This window comes from Heterocephalus glaber, unplaced genomic scaffold, assembly GCF_053883595.1.
Source record: "Heterocephalus glaber isolate CG9 unplaced genomic scaffold, H.glaber_assembly_v1.0 deba00001504, whole genome shotgun sequence".
Taxonomy (NCBI): Eukaryota; Metazoa; Chordata; class Mammalia; order Rodentia; family Bathyergidae; genus Heterocephalus; species Heterocephalus glaber.
Window position 1 is genome coordinate 71,113,850 of NW_028258324.1, and position 23,787 is coordinate 71,137,636.

At 46.7% G+C, this 23,787-nt stretch overlaps 1 protein-coding gene across 3 annotated transcripts in view; it reads left to right on the top strand.

Moving 5' to 3' along the window:
• Klhl6 (kelch like family member 6) overlaps positions 1–21,505 on the top strand; it is a 56,305-nt gene extending 34,800 nt beyond the window's left edge. For all 3 annotated transcript variants that reach the window (XM_021256387.2, XM_087186828.1, XM_004834921.3), the window contains exons 3-7: positions 3,855–4,304; positions 12,985–13,222; positions 16,710–16,912; positions 18,111–18,324; positions 19,534–21,505. In XM_021256387.2, coding sequence (XP_021112046.1) covers positions 3,855–4,304; positions 12,985–13,222; positions 16,710–16,912; positions 18,111–18,324; positions 19,534–19,835 — 1,407 coding nt within the window. In that variant the 3' untranslated portion in view covers positions 19,836–21,505. The remainder of the gene's footprint in view (positions 1–3,854; positions 4,305–12,984; positions 13,223–16,709; positions 16,913–18,110; positions 18,325–19,533) is intronic.
• Positions 21,506–23,787: the final 2,282 nt, after the last annotated feature.

Here is a 23,787-nt window from a genome sequence, read left to right on the forward strand (position 1 = left end):
GAGGCTCTGGCGCCAACTGAGCTGACTGTGGGTGGCTTGAGGGCTCGGAGTATGACTGACTTTGGTCTCAGGCCGGGGAATCTCGGGTCTTCAGTACATAGCATTGATCACAGTTATAATCTTACACTCTGCGTGATGATTTGGTTAGTGTCTGCCTCCCCCTGGCTGGTCAGCTCCAATGTCCCAGGCGCTGTCTCCTGTCCACCTCTAGGCTCCAGCACCAGTGGACAGTGGGATGCTCGGTGCAGGTTGGTTCATGAATGGGGGCATGAATGGACGAATCAACAGTTTCTGAGAGGAGAGAGACAAACTTGGATTAATGTTTCTATCAACTATGAACTTTGGTCCTTGATTTGATTCTCTCTGTGGCTTTCTTCTTTGTTCATCAGGTACTGGCATCTTCCTGGCCAGACCTTCAGGCATCTGGGTAGATCAGATACTGAGCTTGCTGGTGTAGCGTCTGCTCCCCACAGCCCTACACTATTTGACCTGAAACAGTTCAGAATAATGTGAAAAACACACATTTTTTGGGTCAGAGAAGATTAGTTCGAAATTGAGCTCTATCTCTTATTAGCTGTGAGTCTCAGGGAAATTACTCCTCACAATCTGGTTTCTTCATCTGGAAAAGAGGAATGATCATAAATATCTACTTCATTGTAGTTTGATGATTGAATAACTCAGTTAGCAATACAAGAAATTTGGCACATAATAAGTGTCCTTTGTTGTATTTTATATATTTGATTTTACTTTCTCATTGTATACTTTAAAATCATAAGAAAATATTTGTTTTATATGTTCTCCCTGTTTTTAAAATATTAATGTTCAGTGTAGAAAACCTTGTGTATATGACAAGGTCTTTAAAAATTATTTGTAGGGCTGGGGATTTAGCCCAGTGGTTCTGGCACCTGCCTTGCAAGTGGAAGGTCCCAAGTTCGATCCCTGGTACCAAAGAAAAAAATTATTTATAATGGTTATTAGCATTTTATATGTTACCTTCTAGTATGTTCTTTGTTCTTGAGAAAGCTCATCTGTTTTTAAAGACAGTAATTCTTACACACAATTGGAGAGGGTACAAAAGAGTAAAGAGTGAAAAGTAATTCTCCCTTTTACCCTACCCTAGTCATGGGTTGCCTTTCCTAGAGCAACCACTGTTCCCAGGCCTTGAGCAGCCTGCCAGAGAGAGAAGTATTAAAAATACCCATTCAATGTTCGTACCACCTTCTTCCCACACAAGCTAGTGTGGTGGGTGTGGCATTTTGCTCCAGAGGCCACCATCTGAGTTTTCTTTTCCCACTCATAGATGTCTCCCCGGCAGGCCAGAGAGGGCTCTGGAGGCTGCCAGTTTCTGAGGGCTCAGTGACGCTTGGCTTCAGTTGTGTATTTTTATTCGCTGAACTGAAAATCTGCAAACAACTACACAGGTGTTAGGGTTCTCACTCTCAACCGTTTCCACAGTTGCTCAAGCGAGGAGCCCGGCTGCAGGCAGTTGGAGCCGCAATATGGAGAGCTGGGGCTGAAGCCAGGCTCTCTCCAACTTTGCATGGGCCCATAGGGCCTAAGGGACAGAGGGAAGCTGTGGGCTGATGTGGAAAGATATTTCATGGTGGGGTTCCATGCAGCAAGTTTGGATGTGTGCCCATAGGACGCTTTGGAGTGAAGGCTGAACCCCAGTCAACTCAGTCTAGCTAAGACCAACCCAGCCAACCCTCTGCCTCTGAGGCTCCACGGCCCCTGTGTCCCCCTCCTGTCACCAGAGCCTCTCTTCTGCATGCTGTCCTGCCCATCCTCTCAGCAAAATATGAACAGTTGTTATCCCTCTGTGTGCCTGGCATCCTGGGCAGATCTTGCTGCAGTATGAAACAGCCTTTGTGTCCTGGGCTCACATCAGAGAATACTTCTCCAAATTCATATTTCGTGTCCTTTGTGGACACGGACAAGGGCAGCATGGCCCCAGGAACGTTGCCCTTAGGAAACCATCCAACAGTGCCAGTTTCTTCTCTTCAGCCTCTCCTTTTCCTGGTCAGCTCAAGCACACCAAGCCCTTGGCCCTGTGGCCCCAGTAGGCAAAGAGGGGACAGGAGATGGGGCTTCTCCACTGCAACGATGTGAACAGGCAATGGTGCACTTGAGACGCTGCCTGTGGAAAGTGGCTTTTCCTAATATAGTGGATTTGACTGTGCTTTGTAATCTGCACAACGCTATCTGAGCATGAGGGACATGAGTCCCTTGTGAGTACGATGATAATATAAAAGTGGGACATGGGAGCTGCTCAGTAATTTTACACATTAATTTTTTAATTACAAAAGTGATGCTAACTCTTTTTAGGGGGTATAGAAATAAATTAGTAAAGATAGAAAAACTCTTATGGTCTTATTGGAGAGTTCATTACTCTGTTACCGTGTGTCTATAGTGTATTCCCTCCCATCTCGGTGGGACCATTTTCTGTGCAAAGACTGTTGTTCCATTGGTGACAAATTTTGCCATATGATTCCCTCTGGCCAGTTAAGTGTGAATCGGAATGGCAAGGAGCCACCTTTGAAGTTTTCAGAGGCTGTGTGGCGCTGCCATCTTTCGTCCCCTCTGTTACAAGGCCAGCCCATCTCAGGTGAGGGCTTTTCCTTCATCCTGAGTCCAGGGGTGAAGAGTCCATGAAGGACATGGAATGTGGATTTGGATAAGTGTTCTCTGATGTGAGCTCAAAATGTGAAGGTTGCTTGTGGTCGCAGCGAGATCTGCCCCTGGATGCCAGGCACACAGAGACAACTGTTCATATATTGGTCCATATCCTTCAATCTTTTCTTCTGTATATTTTTTCTTTGTAAAAATAGGCTTATAGTATACATTTGATTTTCTTCATCTCATCTGTAACTATTTCAGTGTACATATTTAAAAGGTAAGAATTCTCCTGAAATATAACAAGACCATTATGGCACCTAAAATTAATATCAATTACTTCATATCACTGAATAAGGCCATTGTAAACATTTTTCTGACAATATTTTTTTGTTTAAATCAGGGATCCAAATAAGGCCCATATTTCATATTTTCTAGTAGGTCAATAATGTCTCTTAACTCTCTCTCTCTCTCCTCTCTCTCTCTCTCTCTCTCTTGTGTGCATTTTCACTTTCTCTCCCCTTTGTGTATTGCTGGTATTGGAACTCGAGGTCTTACACACGCTAGCCAAGTGCTCTACCACTGAGCTATACCCCAGCCCTTGCATCTCTTATCTTTAGGTCTCTCTCTCTCTCTCTCTCTCTCTCTCTCGCCCTTGTAATGCATTTGTTAAAGACACTGAATCAGTTGTTCTGTGAAGTTTCTCACAGTCTGGATTTTGTTGATTGTATTTCTGAAGAGTCATTTAATTAACATGCTCCAATTTCCCTTTGTATTTCCTGTAAACTGCTGGTTAAATCTACAAGCTTGTGCTGGGGCTGTAGATCAGTAGTAGCTTATTTCCCTGACATGTTCAATGCCCTGGGTTCATTCAATCCCTAGCCCTGTAGAATAAAAAACTAAATAAGCCTAGAGGCTGAGTCAGTGGATTTTTATTTTATTTATTTGTTTGTTTATTTATTTATTTATTTATTGGTACCGGGGATCGAACTCGGGTCCTTGCACGTGCAAGGCAGGTGACAGAACCACTGAGCTAAATCCCCAGCCCTCAGTGGATTTTTAAAAGCTCAGTGCATTATGAACATTTTCCACAGTAATATTCTTTTATAGCATGTAGCCAGGCTCCTATGTTGGACATGTAAGTTGTTTCTAATTTTATGCGACTACACACAGCTCAGTGACAAACATCCCTGTGGTCTCGTCACTCTTGGGCCTGATTTGCCGCCCTTTTTTCCCCTTAGTTCCTGCGGATGGTGGATGCCTGTGCCAGCTTCCTCACGGAAGCCCTGAACCCGGAGAACTGTGTGGGCATCCTGAGGCTGGCAGACACGCACTCCCTGGACTCCCTCAAGAAGCAGGTTCAGAGTTACATCATTCAGAACTTTGTGCAGATTCTGAACTCTGAGGAGTTCCTTGAACTTCCTGTGGACACTCTGTACCACATCTTGAAGAGCGATGACCTGTATGTGACGGAGGAGGCTCAGGTGTTCGAGACGGTGATGAGATGGGTGAGGCACAAACAGTCAGAGCGACTCTGCCTGCTGCCCTGCATCCTGGAGAACGTTCGCTTGCCACTTCTGGACCAGTGGTACTTTGTGGATGTGGTGGAGGCTGATCCTCTCATCAGGCAGTGCCCAGAGGTCTTCTCGCTGCTCCAGGAAGCCAGGATGTACCACCTTTCTGGCAACGAGGTGAGTGGGACAGGAGAAGTATTATGTTTAACCAGAGAGTGAGGAGTTAGCTGGGATCTCAGAGCTGCAGTGAAGCTGGCTCCTGAGTCCTCAGGGCATTTGTGGATGATGCTACACTGTTCAGAGTTGGAGTCAGGTGGTTCCAGTGCCCTGGGTTCCCAATCTGTAAAGTGGGGGTGATACTACACCTTCAGGCCGATGCTGAGAGGCTTTGCTGAGCTACAGAAAGCACCCAGCACCATGCCTGGCACAGCCTCCCTCTTCCCAATTGTGTGAGGATAGGAGGTCAACAGGGGACAATGCAGACACCTGTGGGCTGGGCCCTGTCCAGTCACCATCCATGGGGGTCCTGTTTCCTAGTTCACTGCTCTCCTGAAACCTTGTGTCTCTTAGATGTGCGCCAACATCACCTTGGTCCAGGCTCTCATCATCTCCTTCCTGGATTTCAGGAAATTTCTCAAAATCCTTCTCCCTGCTCCCAGTCTGGCCTCGCTCCAATTCATTCACCTAGGGGGTGATCTGAAACTCAGGCATGAGCATTTGCTCTGGGACTCCCCTTCTTCCCTGGCCCCCCACTTCTGGCCTGAGTTCCCGAAGTGGATGCACTTTCCCAGCCTCTTGGCCATGCAGGTGTGGTTCAAATGCTTCTTTCTTCTTCCTCCAGCTAACTTGCACTCCTATTTCAAAACTCGGTTCAGGGTGGAAGCTGAGGATGGTGACCTGGGCCTTTTTTTTTTTTTTAAATATTGCCATCAATCTTGTAAATTTCTCCCTTGAGACATACTTAAATATCTTGTGCTTTTAAAAGAAATTGTGAACACCAACTATACGCCAGATATGACAGTGTGTCTTAGTTCATTTTGTGTTGCAATAACAAAATACCAGAGGCTAAGTAACTTATAAAGAAGTTTATTGGACTCATGTTTCTGGTGGCCTGAGGGCATGGCCCTAGCATCCTGGCAAGGGCTTTCTGACTGTCACAACATGGCAGAGAAGCAGAAAAGGAAATTGGCTGCATGCTGAGGGGCCACACATGCTGGCTTTATAACAATCCACTAATCCACCATGAGAAACCAGCGTTTATCCTTCTGCAGGTGCTGTCGCCATGATCTGATTATCTTCCACCAAACCCACCTGCTGAAAGTTCTGCAACCTTTGCACCAGAACAGTGAGGACTAAGCTTCCAGCACATGGGATTTAGGAGACAAACTCAAACCTTATTCAAATTGTAGCATACTGCGGAAGCACTCCCTGCTTTTTTAAGTTAGAGACAACCGACCATTTAGCAAGTGAAGGGCGGTGCATGCTGGGTAGGAGGGTCCTTGGCGGTGGTAGCTCAGCAGTGGGTATCAGAGCCCGTATACCGCTGAGGACAGGTCTGTCTGCAACTGCTCCCCCTGCAGTGTGTACGGCACAGAGTCTTGAGCACTTGTACTTCCAAGATCCCGTACTCCAAGCACGCTGGGTACTTTTGCTTCTGCTTCCTGTTTCCTACGTCCCCGAGATGCAGGAGACAAAGGCTTTCTTCTGCTATGGAAAGTCCCCAGTCTGTCTTCCGCAAAACTGCTGCAGTGAAGTATCTTGTACATTTTCAAGATTTTAATCTTGACTGGATAATTTATTTATTTTTTTAAATTTTATTTTATTGATACATTTTGGGTATACAATATAATGACATTCATCATTGGAAATTTGCACCTTTACATAATCTCTCCTGGTTCTTATTTTTTCCCCCTTCCCCAGTCCTCCCTTCAACCCCTCCATCCCTCCCTATCTACAAAGACTTTATTTCCATTTTTTCATTTTCTCATATTAATTCCATTCCCTTCTTTCCTTTCCCCTACCCCTCCCACTTCCCCTTCCCCTTTGCCCCTTTTCTTCCTATTTCACATTATCTATTATACCTTTTAGTCCTTATTTACACTTTCAGTTTCTCACACTAGAGAAACTATTCGGTATTTACACGTGTGTTCTATTTATTTCACTTAAGAATATCGCCTCAATGTGCATCCATTTAGCTATAAATGTCTCCAGCTTCTTGTTCTTTATGGCTGAGTAGTAGTCCATTTTATTAAAAAACCCACATTTTCTTGATCCAGTCTCCAGTTGATGGACAATTGGGGCTGCTTCCAAGCTTTAGCTATTACAAACTGTGCTGCTATGAACATGGATGCACATATATCACTGTGGTATGATTCTTTTAATTCTTTGGGGAAGACACCCAGCAGGGGAATAGCTGGGTCAAATGGGACTTTCAGTCCTAGTTCTTTGAGGTATCTCCATACCGATTTCCACAGTGGTTGCACCAGTCTACACTCCCACCAGCAGTGGAGCAGTGTTCCTCTTTCCCCACAGCCCCACCAGCATTTGTTATTGGCCGATTTCATGATAGCAGTCATTCTTTCTGGGGTGAGGTGGAATCTCAGCATCATTTTAATTTGCATCTCTCTAATGACCAAGTGATGTTGAACATTTTTTCATGTGTTTATTTGCTATTTCTACTTCTTTGTTTGAGAAATTTCTGTTCATTTCAGATGCCCATTTTTGGATTGGGCCTTTTAATTTGGGAGATCTGATTTTTTTAAGTTCTTTATAGATTCTAGATAGTAGACCTTTGTCTGAGGAACAGCAGGTGAAAATTTTTTCCCGCATTGTGGGCTGTTTCTTCACACTGCTAGTGGTTTCTCTTGCTATGCAGAAGCTTTTTAATAAGAAGAGATCCCACTTGTTGATTGTTTGTGCTAGTTCACGGGCAACTGAGGTTTTGTTCATAAACTCTTTTCCTACACCAACGTCATCAAGAGTTCTACCTAACCTCTGTTCCAGCCAGTTTAGTGTTTCTGTTTTAATATTTAGATCTTTAATCCATTTCGATTTTAGTTTAGTGCATGGTGAGAGATATAGGTCATTTTAATCTTTGGCAAGTTGAAACCCAATTTTTCCAGCACCATTTATTAAATAGGCTATCTTTCCTCCAGTGAGGGTGTTTGGCTCCTTTGTTGAAGATGAGATGTCTGAGTGTGTCTGGAGTTATTTCTGCATCTTCTAATCTGTTCCACTGGTCCTCAGGTCCTCTGTTTCTTTGCCAGTACCATGCTGTTTTTATCACAGTAGTTTTGTAGTATAGTTTCAAGTTGAGGGTTGTGATATCCCCTGTCATGTCTCTGTTACCTAGAATTGCTTTTGCTATTCTGGGTCTCTTCTTGTTCCAAATGAATTTTTGGATTGTTTTCTCAAGGTCCGTGAAGTATGCTTCTGGGATTTCATTGGGATTGCATGCAATCTATATAGCAGTTTTGGAAGTATGGCCATTTTCACTTTGTTGATCCTTCCTGCCCAGGAGCAGGGGATGTCTTTCCTTTTTCTGATATCATCTTCAATCTCTCTTTTCAGAGTGCTATAGTTTTCAGAGAAGAGATCTTTGATTTCTTTTGTTAGGTTGATTCCTAGGTATTTCAGTTTTTTGGATGCTATTGTGAAAGGAATTGTTTGCCATATTTCTGTCTCAGTGAATCTATTGTTCGTGTAGAGGAAAGCTATTGATTTTTGTGTGTTGACCTTGTATCCAGCTACTCTGCTGAATTTGGTTATTAAGTCTAGAAGACTTTTGGACTCTTGGGGTCTTCTATATAGAGTATCATGTCATCTGCAAATAATAACAATTTGACTTCTTCATTTCCTATCTTTATTTCTTTTTTTTCTTTCTCTTTTGCCTGCATAATTTATTGACAGTATATTCTCGGGCAAGTGACTTAGCTGCTATGAGGCTCAGTCCTAATCTGTACCATGGCTACCTAACAACTGATAGAACTGTTTTGAGAATTGGCTGAGATAATAAATGCTGTGTGCTCAGTACAGGGCCTGGTACATGATACATGCCGCACAAGTGGAAGCTGGTGTTGTTCTCACTCAGTTCTTTTAGGGTTGCTCTGTCCCACAATCAGACACATTCTTTCCTTGGGATTTAAATCTGTCTTTTCACCAAGTCCCAGGTTTTTGCTATCTTATTTCCCCAAATCCTGCTCAGCCCACTTTGTCCTTGCCATTTTACAGTCCAGGCAACTGAGCCAATCAACCATCAAGACTTCTGAATTTGGGTCTCATTCCCCGAAACTCCAGTCTGCTCCTCCTGAATGATTTTGGATTTATTCTTCATGACCATAGTGTGAACTGAGAGGGTACTTTGTGAATGCACTTTTCTCCTCAATCTTCATTTTCTGAACCTTAGCTCTTCTTATCCGAGCATCACCTCTTTAGCCTTGTCCAGCCTCCAAGTTGGGGGAAAATTTCAGAATTTTTAAAACAAATGTCAATCAACATTTGGTTCAGGAATGGTGGCTGGAATCTTCATTGGAAGAGGTCTTTGGGGGGAGCAGAAAAAAGTTAACCCCTCATATAATCGCTGCCCAAGATTCCAGGGACTAAGTTGGTCTGTAACAAAGGTTGCTCTGACAAGTGTGGTGCAGGGAGATGGTAGAGGCTCCACTCCTGGGCACAGCTTTGTTGAAGCAATATGGTTGCTTTGGTTTGGCTCCCGATGTGGATTTGCTGGACACTGAACAGTCAGAAAGGTGCAGCTGTCTGCTTTGTTTTTAACAAGCTGGAAATAAACTGGCTAGACCTGACTGTCGCTTGCAAAGCATTGGCAAACACTTCATATGTCTGCAACATTTCTGACTTCAAATTGGTGTTTTCCATGCCTTTGGGGTTAATATTTTGCCAAATGTAGCTGAATTTACAATTTAGTTATAGTGCTACCATGGTACTATAGTACCATAGTTATAGTACTATTAAATTTCAAGCTCAGTTACAAAACAATTCCCAGTATCCTAACCAATCCCATCAGCTGGATGATCATATTAGTTATCATAGTAGTTATCAATTACCGCATAACAAACTACTTCAAAACTTAACGTTTGAAACAATAAACAGGGCTGAGGGTGAAGCTCAGTGGTATTGTGCTTGCCTAGCATGCATAAGGCCCTGGGTTCAATCCCCAGCAACACACACACCTGCATATACACCTGCACACATAAAGGCAAACAAACATTTACAAGTTTCAAGTGTCTGAAATCTGGGCATGCTTTAGAGGATGGTTCTGGCTCAAGGTCTCTTACCAGGCTGTAGCCAATCTGTTGTTCGGGGCTTCAGCAATCTTGAAATTTAAATGAGGTTGAAGGACACACTTCAAGCTCCTCACAGGATTGTTCTCAGGCATCCGCTCCTTGATGGCTGTTGGCTGGAGGCCTGTCTCACGCCATGTGGGACTCTCGTAGCAGCTGGCTTTCCCCAGAGCAAGTGACCTATGAATGACACAGCAACCAGGATGGGAGCTGTGGTGCCTTTTATACCCTAGTGAACCACTACTTCTGGTTCATGTGTTGAGAAATCGATTCTGGAACAATATGGAGGAAATAACTCAAGGGGTGAGTATTTGGAGGCAGAGATCACTGGGACCATTGTAGAAGCTGGTTACCATGGTGAGCTGAGGTTTTTGTTGTTTTGTTCTGTTGTTTTTTTCACAGACAGGATTTCACCTTGTAGTTTAAGCTGGTCTTCAACTCACTATGTAGCACAGGCTACATAGTGACCACATTGATCCTCCTGCCTCAATCTCCCCAGTGCTGGGATTATAGGCACGCACCACCATGCCCAGCCACCATAGTGTTTTAGACTGGAAAAAAATAACCCTGTCAGGAGCTGGTTCCTAGCTTGCCCACCGATTCATTCGCTCATTCGCTCATTCAGCCAATGTTTATAGAAGAGTACAAGCTCCAGGCACCACTCTTGAGAATGCATTAGAGAAAAGGGGCTGTTCCTGCCATCAGGGACCCTATAGTAAATCATGAGGCTGTTTGACGAGTTGAGATAGGCAAGTTCAGTTATGAGAACATGTGTGGAAAGTCAGGAATGGCTTCCTGAGAAAGGACAGAGAGAGACTAGAGAATTCCTAATGGTGTAAAGGTTAAGTGGGTTGGGGAGGCAGCGTGGGAAGTGGAAGACAGATATCACAGGGAGATCCAGGCAGCAGGCAGGAACCCAGGAATTCCAGGAGGAGCGGAGTATTTGACAGGCAGGACCATAGAACAAGATGGTGGCCCTGGGCGTCAGGGGTTCAAATCATGGCTGGTCCAGGCTGCTCTTAGTGCCCACTGTCTAGCAGGCAACTGAGGCAGGAAAGAAGGCATTGTGAAGGAGATGGGGGCCTCAGAGAGGAGGTGAAACCTGGACCAGACAAGTGAGGGTCAGAAGAGCCCCAATTCTGGAAGGCTGGTTGCTGTCTTTTAAGTGCTGGCCTATGGCACCTAAATCCCCTCTGAGAGAGGACCACATTGGTGCTGGAGATTGTGCTTCAGCTATGGAGAGAGGAGCTTAAGGGACAGGAACTGGGCTGACAGCTCAGAGAAAGTTGCAGAGTGGAGAAGTTTGTCCTTGGTGTCAGCTCATTGCTCAGAGCCTGTTCTGCTGGCTTGGTGACTTCCAGTATCTCTGAGTTCCCCGGGTGGTCCCTCCCATGCTCAGCCCTGATGGCCTTTCTGCTGCTGACGTCCCCAGGCTCAACCCATTGCTTAGGCTGTGTCCTTCCACATACAACTCCACTCTTTCTGCTGACCCTCAAAGAGGAGGTTGGCCACAGACTTCAGGGCCATGATCCAGCTTCAAGAATTGAGTATGCACACAAGCTTGATGAGCTGTTCTTGTGATTCTGGCATTCTGGGAAGCAGGAGGATTGAGAGTTTCAGCCCAGTTTGAGGAATTTAGTGAATTAATAAGACCCCATCTCTATTTACAAACATCTAATGAAACACTATTCATTCATAAACATTTGTTTTTACACTGTACTTTGAACTAATTTATATTCTTCTGTAGTAAGACCTAACTCAGACTTCTAAAGGCCTTAAAACCAAAGACATTGGCTCTTGTTTGTCTTTTGTAACAGATTACAATAAAGTTGGACCAACTTAAAACTAAAAGACCCTGTCTCAAAGTAAAAATTTTAATAAAGCTAGGGATGTAGCTTAGTGCAAAGACATTGGGTTCCATCCTCAGTACTTTAAATAAAAAGAATTGAGGATGCAAAAAGAATGCAATTAAACAAAAACTCATGGAAAAGTAGAGCTTTGGTGTGGGCCAGTCTGATTACTTGTGGCCCTTGCTTGGTTTTCCCCCTTTAGGATGCAGTCTGCTACTGTAACTAAGTTATCAACACTTGTGGGCAAAAATCAAAGTTCCACTATTATGGTTTGTGTCTAGAGGTCCCCCCAAAGCCTCATGCTGTCATAGGTGGGGGCTTTTCGGAGGTGACTGAATCTGGAGTGAGTGATGCTGGGGTCGAGGGTGTGTGATCACTACATCAGCCCACTGATTGGTTTGGGTAGTTCTGGGTGGGATTAAGGGTGCCCAGCCTGGGGGTGAGTGCTACTTGCCCAAGGGCCTGTATCCTGGATAAAATATAAGGGACAGAAAGAGGGTTGCTGCTGGCTGCTTGGCGCTTCCTTCTTGCTGCCTGCTCCTTGCTACCTTCTGCCTGCCTGCTCCACAGTTTCCCTCTGCCATGCCACCCTGCCTTGTAGCCAGCCAGCTATGAACTTAAATCTCTACAAACTGTGAGCTATCGGAAACCTTTCCTCCTTTAATCTTTGGTATTGGTTATTTTGTCTCGGCAATGAGAAAAGTAACTGAGACCTCCACCATCTGTGTGAGATCAGCCTAACTCTGTAGGAAGAGTGTGGCCATTCTGGACATCTGGGAAGTGGGCTCTGCCTCTCTGTCTCCATCAGCACCTGCAGAGCCCTCCCCACTGTGTCGGGGATGGGGGAGCTGGGGGAAAGCAGCTCCTCCTCTGCTAGCATCATCCATCTGACACCTCCCCTGCTCCTCCATGCAGTCTGTCTGGCGAGGGCTCTGCATGTGCCCCGTGCCTCACTCATCCCCTACCTCTCCACCTCCCCAGTGCTCACAGTGATCAGATGACACAGAAACCATCACAGCATTTTGCAGAGGCAATGGAACCCTGGTGCATCTGACCTCTAAGCCTCTGTCTTCTGAACTCAATTCTAACACCTGTGGTGTAGATTTCTTCAAAGTGGTGTAGATTTGTTCAAGGCTCCCCGAAAGGTCACTCGGGCTCAGTCCCCAGCCTTCCTGGCCTTGCCCTGATCCCTTCTGGTTCTTTTAAGTCTCTGAAGGCTCTGTGTAGTCACTGGCATGGATTTCTCTTTCACAAGAAGGTTGATGGTGAGCACAGTCTGAGATATCAAGAAGAAATTGAAGCCAGGGGGAATGGGAAAAAGCCCCAAATGAAATTCTAGGATTTAAGGTTTCAGACTAGGTAGGAGGGAAGAGGCAGGAAGTGCATCTAACAGCAAATAGTTAGATAGACTTTGTCTTCTTAAAATGGCAATAAAAACAATGGCCAACATTTATTGAGTACTTATACACCAGGCCCTGGGCCAAGCACACTGCATATATGACCCCATTCAATCTCACACCAAACCTGTGAAGCATTTAACACGAAGTCCAAATTATACAGACGATGAACTGAGACTCCAGGAAGTGCAGCCCGCGGCTACACAGTGGCAGAGTTTGGAACTAAGACTTGCTCCTTGTGGCTCCATAGCCCGAGCTCTGTACCCTGGTGTCACCATGGCTACATGTCCCCACCCCTGTTGATTTCCAGATCATTTCGGAGCGTACCAAGCCCAGGATGCATGAGTTCCAGTCCGAGGTGTTCATGATCATTGGCGGCTGCACCAAGGACGAAAGATTTGTGGCAGAGGTAACCTGCCTGGACCCCCTGCGTCGCAGCCGCCTGGAGGTGGCCAAGCTCCCACTGACCGAGCATGAGCTGGACAGTGAGAATAAGAAGTGGGTGGAGTTTGCATGCGTGACATTAAAAAATGAGGTCTACATCTCAGGTAAGCAGGAGTCGTGGGAAGCCCCCAGTGGCACATTTTCCCAAGAGCCAGGCAACCCACCCGTGATAGTGGAATGACTGTGAGTTGCCAAGGACCTAGTCCTGACGGCGTCAGATATGGAAGCGGGGGCTCAGGAGATCCGGGTACATTATTACTTACTAAACACTCAAGTGCGAGCCTCATTGTGTTAGGTAAGACCTCGGGAGCAGGCATGGAAAAAGAAGGAATGTGACTCTCGTGCTTATCAGTATCTGCTCTAGAAATCGGGCGCTATGCTAGGAATACAGTAGTGGGAGTACAGTCATGAATGAATCCCCAAACCTGACCCCCTCCCCAGTTTAGTACTTCATGTTCTGATATATTTCAGTGTTGCAGTAAAATAACATGAAAAAGCATACTTTTTATTGCTAAGTTATGGCTTCATTGTTTCCAGTTCCTCAGGCCTATCTCCTCCCTAGACCATGTTTCCAGGAGGGAGAGCTGTCTTCCCAGCACCCAGTGCTGCGGCTGGACTCAGAGTAAATGCTCAGTCAGTATTTATTGAACGGCACGGCCTCAGCCGTCTTTACTGCGTAGTAGATGACTTTGTAATAACTTTGCATTGTTTGCTCTCACATCAGCTCCAGGAGGTAGGTATTTTGAAGGTAGGAGGAAATGGAGGCTCAGTGAGGTTCTAGAATGTAACTAGGATCACACACTGGTGGGCATCAGGCAGAATGGAACCCAGGTGCTGAGCCTAGGTCCCAGGCTGTGCCTTAACCTCAAAAGCCACCTGGCTCCTCCTGGAAGCTGAGGCAGGAAGCACCATCTCCTCCCCTGGCCTCCTGATTGATCTTATAGAAATACTTGTAATTCTGATAGAAGAGACCAACAACAAGAGAGAACAGAATATTAAATATGGCAGTTTCTCTGCTCCATTATAATTCTATGTTTTAATTTTTTATGACATAGTTTTGTTTTAGGGTAAGTAATGTTAGGTGCTGTAACACATCTGCAGTCTCAGTGAATCACACAGTGGTTTGTGGTGGGGGTGACCCAGAAGGGTCCCTGTGCTCCAGCACAGCATTCAGGGACCCAGGTCCTTCCATCTGGTGACACTGCCATTTCCCACACGTGGGCTTCACTTAAGGAAGACAGAGACACCGAGCGAGCTGAAAGGGATTTTCTGCTCATAAAAGCCTCAGCCTTGTGGGGCATGGTGGTACGAGGCTGAAGCAGGAGGATCACTGCGAGTTTGAGGCCAGCCTGGGCTATATAGTGAGTTCAAAGCCAGCCTGAACTACATAGTGAGACTCTGTCAATGAAAAACAGAAACCAACCAACTAATCAACAAACCAAACAAAAAACCCTCAGCCTGGAAAGGCCGCACTGATCCTGCTCAGGGACATTGGCAAAAACCAGCCACTCACCTTCCCCTCCCAGCATGCAGGTGGGCCGGGAAAGTAGTCCAGCTATGGGACTACGGTGGTCATGATCTGTCCTTGCCACATTCGCAGCACGTGTTATTCTACAATTGGTTCTTCCCCTCTTTTAAATTTACAGTTTATTTTTTAATGCTAGAAACAGTGCATAAAAAGTGTGCTTGGCATACACAATTACATCAACAGAAACTCGTACCTCAATTCACAGTGTAATTGGGATATTGTTATATATTAGTGTAATGGACATACGTATTAAGTGATACACAATGTGCAAAGCGCAGCATAACACCAGACACCCGGTCAGAGTTTAATAATGTCATCAGCTATCAGGCAGCCTGTTGAATGGGTGAATCATCTATATTTTTTCTTTTTCTAAAAATCTCCTTGAAAAAAAACATGGAACAAGGCATTCTTATAACAAGGCATTCTTATACCAAGCATTCTTATACCCATATACTTCATGCACCTGTGCTGCTCATTTGAAAGGTGCTGCAAGTGGTCATAAGAGACATGAATTGAGAATTTTTATATATATTGCCAACTTGTCCTCCAGAAACACTGCATCAGTTTACAGTTCTACCCCAGATGAATGACAGTGCCATTATTGGTGATTCATGTTTTTAAAATTTCCTTTCACTAGCACTGCGTGTGTTAGTAGGGCATGATGTTTACATTCCTCATGGGGAACTGGTGCATGCACGTAGTATGTTTTAATTCCTTCTTCCATCCTCTTTCCCTTTCCTCCCTCCCCTCCCACACGGACAAGGAATGTAAACATTATGTACCTCAAATGTGTACAAAAGGGTGAAGGGGTCATTTATATTTTTAATAGGCTAAACATTTACATTTGCACTACTAGATCATTAGTGAGGTTGAGCATAGTTTTATACAATAATTAGATAACTGTACTTTTTTTTTTTTTTTTTTTTAAATAACCTGTTCCTACCTTTTGGCTGTTTCCCTGGTGTTTGTTTTTTTCTTACTAACTTTTTGGAGCTTTAGACGTAGAAATCCCAGGGCTGGGTTCCTCCCTAGAGAAACAAGTACCTGTGCCTCGAAACATTGTCAGTGATGTTCTTTGCCCCTAGGTCACATTTTTAAGTCTGAGAAGTGCAATTAATCTTTGGTTGGAGTAGCTGGTGGCATTGCATGCCTATGGGAAAATGGAAACATAAAGTATTTACAATATTTTATTAAATCACCCAGAAAAATAGCAACTTCCCTGTCTTCCTCTCTCTACCTAACTGCTGAATTATGTTTTTTTCTGTTAATTGAGAGAGTTTTCTTGAAGGAAATATTGACCAAACTTTCAAATGATCTACTCAGGAGGCTGAGGCAGGAGGATCATAAATTTGAGGCCAGGTTGGGCAACTTAACCAGATCCCATCTCAAAATACAAAGGGCTGGGGATATATGTAGCTCATCTGTAGATGGCTCCTGAGATCTATTCCTGGTACTGCAAAAATAAAACAAGACAAAACACCGAAAACCAACAAAACAAAAAATATCTCAGCATCTCATGCTTATAAAAATTAACTTGAAAATAGAATTGTCCCATTTATATTTTATATGGTCCAAGGAAATCTTGTAAGATGTCTTGGTAGTTTCTCAGACCTTTTTTTTTTGTCATTTATTTGTTTGCTTTTTCATTTAAATAAATAAGCATAAGCGGCCTTCTAATTTGCTGATGGGTCAAGGTCCTAGGCAGCTACACTCCCCGCTCCTTGTGGGGTCAAACGCTGAGTCCGGGCGCCCTCTATCCCCACCCCTGGCCAATCGCTGTCCACCTCCCTGAAGCCTTCTCCGCCCTTGCTCTCAGCTCCATCTCTTTTGTTGCCTCGTGGCCCTGAGGAGGCCCAGTGCGCAGTCCCCCAGCCTTCCCCTGCTCCCTGCGACGATGGCTTCGTCTCCCCACCCCAGACCACACACCCCTTGGGGCTCCTCCTCTCTCCCCAGAGCGTGGGACTGGGCTGGAGTCTAGCCCTCCTGGATTTCTGGGAAATGATGGGAAAAGCTGTCTTTCTGGCACATCTGATCATTCCTTAAATGCTTTGTATCTCACGCAGGTGGCAAAGAAACCCAGCACGACGTTTGGAAATACAACTCCTCAATCAACAAGTGGATTCAGATCGAGTACCTAAACATAGGCCGCTGGAGGCACAAGATGGTGGTGGTGGGCGGCAAGGTCTACGTCATCGGTGGTTTCGACGGCTTGCAGAGGATCAACAACGTAGAGACCTACGACCCCTTCCACAACTGCTGGTCCGAGGTACAGGAGAGCGGCTTCGTGAGCGACTTCAAGCCATTTCTTCATGGGGTGGGGGGAGAAGCGCATGCTCACAGGGCAGCCGGCTTTCATTTGGGGTGGCTCTGAGCGTCCCTCCCTGGGGACCCCAGGCTTTAGCTTTGCCAATCGAATGGCAGCAGAGTGTCCTTCCCATCGGTGAGGCTGTGCGGGCACCAGAGGCTACGGGAGGCTGATCTTGGCCCTCAGTCTTCACCCGAGTCTGTCTCCTCAAATGCCTTCTGTTCCCTGCTTCTTCACACCGGACACCTGGGGACCCCTTACCACATGGCCTGTGAGCCTAGCGTCCCTTGGTCTTGTTTAGAAGTCTTATTTGTTTCCCGTTAATGATGCGCCACTTGAATGCCTGCATGCAAGTCTTTAGCATGCAACCTCAAGGTGAGCAAAGTGACCTCACCTCTGGTATTTCTAGGTGATCCTCAAGTTCAAAGTTTCTTTCCCCTTATCAGGCCATGTTTCAGCTTTGGGGAGTATAAGCACAGTCATTTTGGGCACATGTTGCCTGGTCACCATGACATCCAGCCAAGAGCTGTCAACCAAAATGTCCTGTCTGGGGACCCTTAGCATTTGGGGGGTGCATGAAGCTTTTCTCCCTTCATCAAGTCCAGTTATAGGGTTGCCCTGTGACCCAAAGAGCTCAAGTAAAAGGGCAAGAAGCTCTTGGAGTCCCCTTCGATGTGCGGGGGTTCAGAAGGGAGAAGAAGCACAACCCAAATCTGTAGTGTGGCCTGGCCTGGAAGAGTCTGCTCACCAGTGAGCACCTTCAGTCTGTGTGCTGGCTTTTCCTCCTGGGTCTAAGCAGTGAGGGTGATCAGCGCCGGCACATAGTGGGTGCTCAGAAAGTGTTTTTTGACTGAATGAGCACATGAATCTAATTAGAAAAAAATCATTCTCTTTGCACATTGGCCGACTTCAGCTGCTTTACACATGCCCCTGCCTTAGCCTTCCTTTCCTGAGAGCCGGACTCGGGGTGATTGGGGGGAGTCCTGGAGCATGCCAGGAGGGTGAGCAATGTGCACTTCCACTCCCCCTGTGGCTTAAGGGATCCAGCCATGGCCTTGTGACTTCAGGCACAGGGTGCCCAGGTTTGTCCCTGGGCCATGTGTCCTGCCACCTGGGGCAGCACAGCCAACAGCTTCTTTCTGTGGCCCATCCTCTGCAGGTGGCGCCCCTCCCCATCCATGTCAGTTCCTTCGCGGCCACCAGCCATAAGAAGAAGCTCTACGTGATAGGGGGTGGGCCCAACGGGAAACTAGCCACGGACAAGACGCAGTGTTACGACCCCTCGACCAATAAGTGGACCTTGAAGGCGGCCATGCCAGTGGAGGCAAAATGCATTAATGCAGTGAGTTTCCGGGACCGCATCTATGTTGTTGGTGAGTGACAGCTTTTTATCATTTATTTGAGGTCCCTCACTCATGCAGCTGGGCTGGAGATCTGAAAGGCTCCCTTGAGAATCCTGGGTGATCTAAGTGGGGCTGAAAAGGAAGACAGGAGGAGGCTGGTCCAGGCCTGGGTGGAATTTCCCAGGAGCAGAATAAAACCGAGAAAGAAGCTAGACACTGCAAGCCAGAGGTCAGGAGTGTGTCAAGCGTTAGCAAATGTCCCGAAATTGAAACAATAAGTGCCCAACAAAGGGTAGTGATCATTACTTCTTGGTTTGTGTTCACGGGAATTTACCTCTTCTCGGCTTGCTTCAGGGACTCTGAAAACTTGCATTTAGTCCGTAGGAAAGTCTGGCCAGCCAGACCACGCTTGGTGTGTAATTGGGAAGGAAAGGGGCTCTCTGTCCCGACTACTCATTAGAATCACAGGGAGCCTTTTACAAAAATATAGGTCACTGGGCCTGACCCCACAGCAGTGAGCTCAGAATGGGAAGGCGGGTGTTGGGAATGCTAGAACTGTATTTTTAAAAACTCCCAAGTGATTTTAATGTGCAGCCAGGAGGCAGAACTACTGATTAAGGAGATGCCAGAAAACGAATCGCTGCAGCAAACCAGAGCTCATCAGAGAAGGCATTCGGAGGAAAACACTTCTCCCCCTCCTTTCCGGTTTCTGTGTGTTTGTTCATGGCCAGCCTCCTGGCTGCTCCAGAGGGCTCACCTCAAGACAGTGACTTGGGCTCGCATCCAGATCCTGCTCAGTGTAGAGAGAGATGCCACCCCCAGCTTCTGCCACTAGCTCTCTGTGGGGTGCCCAGGGTGCCCTGGCCTTCTGACTTCCAATACTCACTGTGGGCTTGGTGCCCGTGGTCACAGATCATGGCAGAGCTGGCAGTATGGGCCAGGTCTATCAGAGGCACCGGTGGATGTTTATTCCAGGGAGCAGCTCAGGTACACTTTGGCTGCCCTGAGAAGGCAGGTGTTCCTTAGAGCCCTGCGCACACCTGGCTGCAGAATGTAGAGGCGGTGCCCCCACACTGGCATCTTGTTGGTCCTAGGACCCACCTGGCTTTCTGCAGAGGAAGCCACCCATGCACTGCTACCATGGCAAGATGGTAGGCCAGGCCTGACCAGAAGTAGAATGGAAGGACGGCCAGAAAACTGGTGTGATCCTCATTTTTTGTGCTCTTTCTTCCTCCTCAGGTGGGGCCATGAGGGCACTGTACGCCTACACCCCCCTGGAGGACAGCTGGAGCCTGGTGACCCAGCTCAGCCATGAGCGGGCCAGCTGTGGCATCGCGCCCTGCAACAACCGCCTGTACATCACCGGCGGGCGGGACGAGAAGAATGAGGTCATCGCCACGGTGCTGTGCTGGGACCCCGAGACCCAGAAGCTGACGGAGGAGTGTGTCCTGCCCCGGGGAGTGTCGCATCACGGCAGTGTCACCATTAGGAAGTCGTACACCCACATCCGGAGGATCGTGCCAGGAGCGGTGTCTGTGTGACTGTGGAGGGACCTGGAGGCGACCCCACCGCCTGCATCTCGTGTTGGAGGTCTGCCTTGGGGTCACAGCGCTGGGACACTTGAGATCACTGGAATGTGTGCTCACCTACCTCGGGACGGAAGGCGCGGAGGGTGGTGGGTGAAGTCAGGACATACCTGTCTGCACAGGTCCTTTGCTTGGCATTGTCCTACGTCATTTCATCAACCCTGATGATGACTCAGTGCCTGGCAGTTGTCACTCCTGACCACAGATGAGAAATAGAGTTTTGGACAGGCTCAATGATGCTCCCTAGCTCGAGCAGCAAGTACTAAGCCAGGAGTCTGGAACCAGGTCTTCCCATTTTGGTCAGCATCCTTCCTTCTGCCCAGCTCGGAGCAAGAAAACCAAAACCCAAGCCCAAACCCAACTCGGGTCTTGCTCTTCAAGACTGGCAAAAGATTCATTCTTCGAGGCATGACGGTGTTTCTTCTTCCCTCCTTTCTTTCTTTCTTTGGTACTGGGGATCGAACTCAGGGCCTTGTGCTTGCAAGGCAGGCGAGATGCCACTGAGCTAAATCCCCGGCCCTTCCATCCTTTCTTTTATCCCTTGTTTGTAAACTGTACAAAACCCTTGGGGCCAGAGTCTTTGGGCTCCCTGTGTAGAAGACCCTCCAGACTCGTCCACTGGGCAGGTCCGTGCACACGGGTCCTGGAAGGACTGTTTGTTTGGGAGAAGACGAACCCCTTGTGTTCTGCTCTCTGAAGCCTCTGCTTTTTCTGATCTCTGAATGGCCTGCTGTGGACCCGAGCTGTCCTCACCAGGCAAAATCATCTTCACCACAGCCCAGGGCCCTGGCCTCTTAATGGCCAATGGTTATACTGTGATAGAGAAAAGAAGTTTCCAGAGCCCCCAGCTACTGTTTTATAAAAAAGCAAGCATCTTAACACTGCTAGCACTGGAGAATTCCAGATTCTTCTTCACAGCGTTCTTTCTACTCTTTAGGCGTGATTTGGGTCTACGTTCCTGGTACCTCCTAGAACCTACGTTTTCAGGATCTTTCGAAGCTCTGCTCCTTGAGTTTTGGATCAGTGTGGCTTGATTTTGATTTGGAGAACAGAATCTGCCCTTCACCCTAAAGAGAAGGACTTTCAAATGAGCTCACTGGAAATGCATTCTAATCCCCGGGGTGGAGAAGCAGGTTAACAGATCTTGTTTCATATGCTGTCTTAAAAACATAGTAACTGCATTATGGAAGGTGCTTTATTTTCATTGTATGATTTCAGTTCTCTTTTTAGAGCTTTATTCATGCCACAGGGGGCATATTTTGCATGTACTCCTAAGTGGTTTGGCAAGTGTTAGGGATGACCTTGAACTTAATTTCATTAAAAAATTACGGTCAGGGCCGGGGATTTAGCTCAGTGGTTTTGCTGCCTGCTGCGCAAGCGCAAGGACCTGAGTTCGATCCCTGGTACCAAAAAAAAAAAAAATTACGGTGAGAAGAACCTGATGTTCAAAACAGATTTTTTAAAACTTGGAAAATGACAAGTAAGATTTCTGTTTATGCCTAGATTGTTGAGGAAAATACAAATGCACGTTAATATGTCAAATTCTCTGTGTCTTCACATTGGTGGGACAAGTCAGCTCCCTGCTAGGAAAAGGAAGATGTGACAATAAAAAACATGTTTGTAGACATTCAGAACACACTATCCCTTGCTCCTGAGCAGTGAGGACCAGTGACCTTTGCAATGCCCTCAACTGAAATGATTTCATCTAGTTCAATTCATGCTTGTCAAGCTATGGGTTCACAGACGAATGCCAAATTCCCATCCTAGAGATGGTCAGTGAGTGGGCATGTGGGCAATCCTCTAATTTTCCTTTTCTTCAACATAGCTGCAATGAGATGCATATGAAGTTGGAGGCTGTATCCAAGTGCTGGTCGCCTTTTGGTGGTGGGGGGTGGGGGTTCCTCTGGAAACTGTGCACCTGAGTCAGCCAATTCATGGTTGCTTATGTTTCTCTCTTTGGGATCTTTGTTGGAAGCTGTTTGTGAGCCACGGGGAAAATCAGTGTTAGTCCAAAGGCTATTTCAGGGAAGAGCTTCCAAAGAAGAAGTCCAGTGCCGACGTTATTGGCACAGATGGAGAACCTTCACTTAAAAAGAGAGCCTTCCCTCTCCAGAAGCAGATGGCTATCCTTTGATGAGAGCAATCGGCAAATTTTGAGCTCTGTGCTGGGAAAATGTGGATTTAGGATCCCTGAGTTATGAACTTGATTCTAAATACACTTCTCAAGTCCAGGACTGGCTCAAAATACCTGGATTCTGTGACATTTATGAGCCCAGATAAGCTGGTGAATTGTGTTAAAATCACAGGTACCAAGGACCAGGGATTTAGCTCAGTCATTCCAGCGCCTGCCTTGCAAGCGCAAGGTCCCAAGTTCGATCCCCGGTACCAAAAACAAAAACAAACAAAAAAATCACAGGTACTTGCACCCAAGAACTCCAAGGGGAGTTCTCATGAGGACACGGAGTAGGAGACAGATATTCCTGTTCAGAAGATCTAGAGGTCTGCATTTGAAGCGGCCAGTCTGTAGCTTTCAGGAAAAGAAAAAAAAGTTGTTGAAGTCATTTTGAGCCAACTTTGTTGTGTACAGTCATCAGGGATGGAAGGCTGGGAGCTCTTAAAACCCTAATTCCCATTCCAAGATCATCATCATCATCATCATCCCAAGTTGCACCAAGCTAAGCGTTCTAACCCACACCACAGGGCTGGGGAGAGCCGAGGTGGGACTCAGCCAGAGACAAAGACCCCCAGGGCTTGGGCAGGACATGGCAGACACCCTGGCAGCAGGTTGCATGCTGGGAAGGCCCACGAGTGGGCAGAGCGCCCTTGGCTGAGGACAGAGGAGGACGCAGAGATCACTTCCGGGATGAAGGTCTGAAAACTGTGATGGTGGGCCCTGGAGCTGGTGAGCACAACTCTTGTCCCCAGAAGGTAAGAGAGAATAGGGAAGAGAGGGGCTCCAGGAAGGAAACAAGGAGGGAAGCCTTTTCTTAAGATGCAGGCACAGTTAGAGCAGGACCGCAGGTGGGGAGTTTTCTGTGGGGCCTCAGAGCCGCCGGCTGGGTCTCCTCTCCTAAGGACCCAGAGAGAATGGGGCCCAGAATCTCTGGGGGAGTAGAATCCGCAGTGTGGTGAGGGGCCCCATTGCCAAGGCTGGTCTGAAATGGCAGGCAGCTAAGTCCACCAACTACCCACAGGTAAATGTTCTCTTCCTAGCTTTCATGCATTCTGATCTCAGTGGCTTCAGGACATACACACACACGCACAGAGTGAAAATTCCACCCTCTCACAGGGATTAGAGACAGAGGCTTCTCCTTCCCAAGATTCCTTTCAAAGGAATGGCTCTCAGGCCCTTAGCAAGGATGTGTCTGAGGGGTAGCAGATGTTCAACACACGTCTCAAAGGGACAGAGGAAGGAGTCACAGCTGTCAGCCTTCTTTAGTAAAGGATCTTAAGGAGGTCAAGGGCCTATAGTCATGTGTTGGCTACAAAATAATACCAATTATCTTCACAGCCTTAAGCTTTCCCAGGAAGCAGCTCAAAAGGGGGCCAAGGCATCCCAGGGATGTGGCCTGAGGCTCCTGGAAGCCATGTTAGGGTGCGGGGAGTCTCAGAGGGTGGGACTGAATGGAGGACAGGCATCGAGTGCCCAGCTGTGCCTGCCACATGAAGCAGACACAATTAAAATCCGCAGGTGTGCCCACTTCCACACTGTCATTGACAGTCTTTTTTTTTCTTTCATTACGTTTACTGGTGCATTTTAGGTATACAATACAGCTACATTCATCATTGGGATCTTGTACCTGTACATGAGTATCTTGGTTCTTATTTTTTCCCCATTTCCCTGCCCTCCCTTCACCCCCTCCACCCTTCCCTATTTACAGAGACTTTGTTTCCTTTTTTTCCTTTT